Source organism: Charadrius vociferus, unplaced genomic scaffold, assembly GCF_000708025.1.
Source record: "Charadrius vociferus isolate BGI_N301 unplaced genomic scaffold, ASM70802v2 scaffold32, whole genome shotgun sequence".
NCBI lineage: Eukaryota > Metazoa > Chordata > Aves > Charadriiformes > Charadriidae > Charadrius > Charadrius vociferus.
Genome location: NW_009647856.1, coordinates 4,632,421 through 4,638,478, shown reverse-complemented (window position 1 = coordinate 4,638,478; position 6,058 = coordinate 4,632,421). Strand labels below are relative to the sequence as shown.

Genomic DNA, 6,058 nt, shown 5'->3' with positions numbered 1-6,058 from the left:
CCCCCCAATACCTTGAGATTCTTAAATAAAACTAATATTTTTGACAGTTTCCTGGGGGGGAGAAAAAAAAAAAAAAGATGTAATTCTGAACTGAGATATAGCATGTAACATTTCTGCTTTGATTTGGACATACTGGGGGGTAGGAGTTTAAAATTCAGTCTCAGAATAAGAAGTTAGCTTCACCTTGAAAATAATAGGAATCACACGTTTCCATAATGATATTGTACCAGCAACACGTTCTTTGGTTTTGGTTGTTTTTGTTTTTGTTTTTTTTTTTTTTTCTGTGGCTTTTTGCTAAATAAAAAAAGATGTTAAAAAAAAAGAAAGAAAAAAAAAAGAGAAATTAACTCTACAGCTGTGTTGGAGTTAAATGATTATTTTCCCAGTGCAAGAGAAACAAAGTCATGTGTAACAATAATGCCAGAAAACCCCAGAGTGATCTTTATTTCCAGTCAAATGATGAGGATGAAGAAGAAAACAATAGAAAAACAGAGACAAATGTCAATGTTCAGCAAATGTTCCTCATTTTCCTTTCTCCCCCTCTCAATTTGTTCAGGGGTTGCAGCTAACCTATGATTAGTCCAGCTTTACCTCTAACATTTTTTCACATGTTGATTAATGAGGGAAGGCAGGCTTTGAAGCCACTTTCTTCTCCCAGACAGGTGCAGTGTTTTAACTGTGAAAGAGTTGACATGTGAATTATTTGTAAAGAGGGAGCTATCTAAACACGTCATTAGCAAAGGACAAAAGGCATTGACCTAACCTGGTGCCACAGCACTTTCAAATCTGTGGTTGTTTTCCAACTTACTGATTGTTTAAAGATTTGCAATCATTATTGGCAATGCCTCTTTTTCCTCCATTGTTAAATCCAGGTTGTGAAAAATCAAGTGTTTGATTTGCATGGAGATCTTTTCCCTTTGTCAAATATTGTCAGGATCTATGGCATGTGCCATACTTCAGGTAATGTAATTTTAGGCAAACTTATGTGCTTATCATGAAGGATGAAAAGTAGAATTTGTTGATAAAATATTGCCCAAAATCTGCTCCCACTCCACGAAGAAAAGACAGTTAATGGTAATCAATAGCTTCATTTTTGTGGTTTATAATTGGTTCCCTATTGAACAAAATGATGTCTCTTATGTTTAATTCTTAATGTATGCTCAAATTTAAGCATGTCAGCAAGCTCTTTGTGCTTCTGAATTGTTAAATCCTATTCACAAATATTTTAGGAGAGTTATGGATTACGACGTCGGGGGGGAGCAATGAGTCCACAGTTGATTAAAACAAAATGATGTCTTTTATCTAACTAGTCTTTTCACTCTCCTTAAAATTTAATAAAATATGTTTTACATCTATAGGTCAGGAACCAAAAAGCACATTAAGCATTCAAGTGAAAGGTTAAAGATCTACTACCAAGTAATGAAATGCCAGGTGTTTATGAAACTCCAGAGCCCTGTGGGGGGAAAAGTAGAGAGGAAAGACAGGAAGAGTTCTGAACCTATGGGTAAAACAACATAAACAGGATACCAAAAAGAGAAGTGAGGGGGGGAACAGTAATGAAGTGTTGCTCAATACGTGTGAAATCAGAGCCATAATTTCATCCTGCCAGAGGATAAGAAAGGAATGAACAATGAAGGCACAGAGGAGGAGGTGACAGTCACTGTAAATCAATATCCAAGGTTAACACAGGACATTCTGTAAGAATGCTGCTTCATTAAAAATAGGAGTCACGATGGGCTGGGATTAAGGGACACAACCAATTTAGACTCTGTTAGCTTTCTCTGTGGTATCCCAAGACAGATGGGGGTGCAACTCCATCAGTTAACACGTTTACAACTAGAAAGTGACGGCTGCCACACAAATGGTAAATAGTTACGAGTAGCAGGGTGCTGGACTTGGGGGTCCAGTGATCTTTTCAAGTCTAGATCTCCTATTATTCTGCACTCCTTTCACTGAAAATAGGCGAAGCACTGGTGAGGGCTCTTTGGACTGGTGCCCAGACAGCCGAAACAGCCAGCTGGACATCTTCCAAGTGTAGGAGGTACACAGCTGTCAGGACGCTCTAGACTACAATACTGGCAGAGCCACTGATAGGCAGATGCTACTGCTGCAATTGCATCAAGCCCCAAGCTCAAAGAGATCTGTCCAGTTTTCACTCAGACAATGTGGGAACTTGGTCTTTGCATAGTGCCTTATGAAACCCAAATGTCTGGAAATGAGCTGCTTCTTCCCATCCTTTTCCCTAAATTTCTCAAACTTGAGTCTTCAAGTTGACATGAAGCCTGGGCAGAACTGTCATGGTTTGGGGCTTCCTTGTCATATTGCAACACCTGAGCCTCCAAGCACTTCCACCTGGCCCCTGCTCCCGCTTCGTTCTCCCTGTGGAGTGCAGCACCACAAGGAAACACCTGCCCTAGACATATTTCTGCCTACAGCTACTTATTTGTGAATTCATTTATACGTTTTATGCTCCTGTTTTTACTGTAAGAAAGGTACATTTACTTGGAATGAAGTGTCACTAGCTGATAAAATTGAGGACTACTGCCCTATGCTGTAGGTTCAGGAGATGGAAAAGCGGTCTTTTCTAGTCTGTCTCCCTGCTATCTTCTGTGTATGTGCTTGTGGCTTGACCATGATTTCTGTGGTTTAAACTCAGTGTAGTAAATCAAAAGTAGCTTGTGCTCATGTAGCACCTGTTGTTAGGACAATCGATTTTCCAGGAATTTCCTGAAATTAGTATGATTTCACACTGCTAGCGCCAAGTAGGCATGCTTATATACAGTTTACAAACAAGGAGACTAAAGCTCAGTGTTGACCCAACACTGTCAATTGGTGGCAGGAGCCAAAAAATACTTGGCCACAGAACCAGGCAGCCAGACCCACGTTCTGATCAGGCTTTCGTAGCAGTTGATTTCTTGTCTCTGCTGCAGTCGTATCAATGGTAGTAAACAGGCCGATATCCATCCATCCATCAACATATCTATCTATCCATCTACCGACCTACTTACGTACCTACCTACCTAATCTGTACGTTACTGAAAATGGTTACAGCTGATACAGTAGCAAGCCAAAATCTCTCTCTGTCTGTGCCTGTATTATATATATATATGTATTACTTTTTCTGGTGATCTGATCAAATTGTTTAACCCTTCCAAAGTCATTATCATTGAAACTTAGAAAAGAGTAAAACTAAAAGCCCTGGGAGGTCATCTCATCCATCTCTTTGCTCCAAGAGACCCTATTTTGATAAACTACTAGTGAGTTAGAATCATAACAGATGGAGAATCATATGTATGTATACATTTTTTCCCATGGAGTAAAAGAGGGAATCATGTGCAGATTTTTTACATAAAGAAACAGTGTGTAGCTTACCCACTGTGAATAAATCTAATTTAGTCATCTTTATGCCTCCCTGATCTTCATCCTCTGAAGTTTGCTGGAGGGTCAGATGTGCACTCTGGGAAATTTTCCAGATTCTGTGTTGGTTCTCTCTGCCCCCACTTCTCCCCCTTTTTAGACTCACTACTCAGCCTTGCGCTGAAGTTTTTCTACATTATAATAATGCCACCAGCAGTGCTGAGGTTGTGTTTAAGGCCCTGGCTTTGCTGTGGGCTGAACAAGCAGCACGCAGGTCCTTTGGTGCCATTGTAGGCTGCAGCCTCTGCGTGGCAGCAGAACATAGCACGGCTGGGAGGTGACAGTTTTGGACTAGACCAGGATCATTTTCAAAGGAAATGCTGGTGTTGGACACTGGGAGTTAGGGCTTTGCTTTCTACTTCCATCTCTGCTACTAATCTTTATATGGTCTTTGGCAAATCACTTACCTTCTCTGTTCCCCAGCTGCAAAAATACTTAGGTGCCCAGTGCCACATCCTGTTTTGGGTTTTTGTTCTTTTGTTTTGTTTTTTTTTTTTGGGAGGGGGAGGATCTTTTTTTTAGACTTAGGTTATTTTGGAAATAATTTTCAGATCACCAGATATGTAACTCACCTGACAGTGTTATTACTCTAAGGTGAACCTTATTTTTAACATATGAGAACGTGCTGTATTTTTTGAAGTATTTCCATTCGTAAATGAAACCACAGTTCCATGCTGACAGACTTCAGCTCTCACTTGCAATCTCATTCTTTTCTTTGCTTCTTTCTTCTTTTTTTTTTTTTTTATCTTTTTTTTTTTCTCTAAGGTCGTCTTCTGAGATCTTAACAGTAAAAGAATTGCACTGGGTTGTATTCCTCTAACCTCACTGGGTACTTTTAATCATTTCTCAATAAGTCAAAGTCAGAATGAACTTGCTTTTGTAAAAATTGGTTGAAGATGATCAGAATCACAGCATTTCACTTTAAAAATCAGTAGTATTTATCAGTAGTATTTATCAGTAGTATTTATTTTCAGTGTAGCAGGGCTTCAGAGCTCCAGATATATACAAGCACTCCGGTATATTGGGTGCATTACAGAAAGCTCAAGAAAAGCAGTTAAAAATGAATGGGATTTGTGGCACTAAATAGCTACCCTTCCTTGGAGGATGTGATCTAACTGAGTGCATTTTGGTGTGATGAGTGTTACTGTCTCTCCTTTCATCTGTACAGCATATATGTTCTACTGCTGAAATGCCAGTGGTACAGATGCTATAGTTAGGGGCAGAACTCAGACATTTAAAGGTTCTCCTGGTAGCTGTCTGAGCTGCAGGTGCCCCAGCGTGTGCTGGCACCCAAGGGATGGGGCATGCTGTGTGCCAGCCGAGCTTTTCCTCCACCTCAGTACAGCACTGACACGCATTCTGGTTTTGCTGATGAAACTCATGTATATCATTCTTTTTTGTCCAACCCCACAGCTGAAGGCTGACGAAAGGATCATCAAAACAGAGCATGGGCTGCTGATCCGCAGTTTGCAAAGAAAGGATGCAGGAGCCTATTTCTGCAAAGCCCAGGAGCACACCTTTGTCCATACCATTGTGAAGCTGAATTTAAACGTCATTGAGAACGGGCAAATGGAAAGCACTCAGAAAACTGAGGATGAGGAGGGCCGGGTGAGGGATCTGCTGACGGAGTCCCGGCTGAGGTACAAGGACTACATCCAGCTCGTCAGCAGCCCCAGCTTTAGCCTGGATGAGTACTGTGAACAGATGTGGCACCGGGAGAAACGGCGGCAGCGGAACAAAGGTGGTGCCAAATGGAAGCATGTGCAGGAGATGAAAAAAAAGCGAAACCGAAGACACCATGAGCCAGCGAGGCCACCGTCTACATAGTTTGTAAATGCTATTTAAAGAAAGGACATTTTCCATGAAAAAAAATACTGTGTTTTGGTTTTGTGCATCTTGCCTATAAATTAGTACTGCTTCTTATTGAAATGAGATAACTCACCATCACTATTAATCTGTATGAGACTGTACAATGGGATTTAATACCAAATGAGAAGTTCCTTATTGGAGTACCATACACCAGGCAATAATTTCAAATGCATTTGTTAAAAAGAAAAGATGTACACTTTTAGCTAATTTCTGGGTAGCCTGAGGCTGTGTGAGCTGTGTTCTGTACTTCCTCCATAATTTTCACATAAGATTTAGTGTCCGTGTTCCCATATTAATATTTGCTGGCACATTCCACCCCAGAGGTGGCTACATTTCAGGGGAGGGAAGATGTACTTCTAGTTCTTTGGCATCTTTCTGAATAAAAAGCATGGTAGAAATGTGTGACAGATCTGCAAAAATACCCTCTAATTTACCCGCTGGTCTTGTATACAGGCACACGGGTGGGGTTTGCTAGCACAGAGAGGCTCAGCAAAAAATCAAATTAAGTATTGGCTTAGGAACAACATTCATTCTGCCCATAAAAAAAAAGAGAAAGCATAATCATAGTTTAAGAGAGGGGAATTATCAAGCGTTACTCATTAGAGTTTGAATAGCCACCAGTTTGCAGTCCATCTGCTGAAATGAAATGTTGACTCTAATTGAAACTGCCTCTGAGATGTTTGGGAGTAAATTTCCTAAGTGGTCCGTGGGAGGTATGTGCACAAATCCTATTAAGAAATAATGGGATTCCTGCCTGGACCTCTCCTATCTC

General features: G+C 40.6%; 1 protein-coding gene across 1 annotated transcript in view; it reads left to right on the top strand.

The window, feature by feature from the left end:
• SEMA3D (sema domain, immunoglobulin domain (Ig), short basic domain, secreted, (semaphorin) 3D) overlaps window positions 1–5,826 on the top strand; it is a 98,890-nt gene extending 93,064 nt beyond the window's left edge. The window contains exon 17 of the mRNA XM_009882931.1: window positions 4,831–5,826. Coding sequence (XP_009881233.1) covers window positions 4,831–5,244 — 414 coding nt within the window. The 3' untranslated portion in view covers window positions 5,245–5,826. The remainder of the gene's footprint in view (window positions 1–4,830) is intronic.
• Window positions 5,827–6,058: the final 232 nt, after the last annotated feature.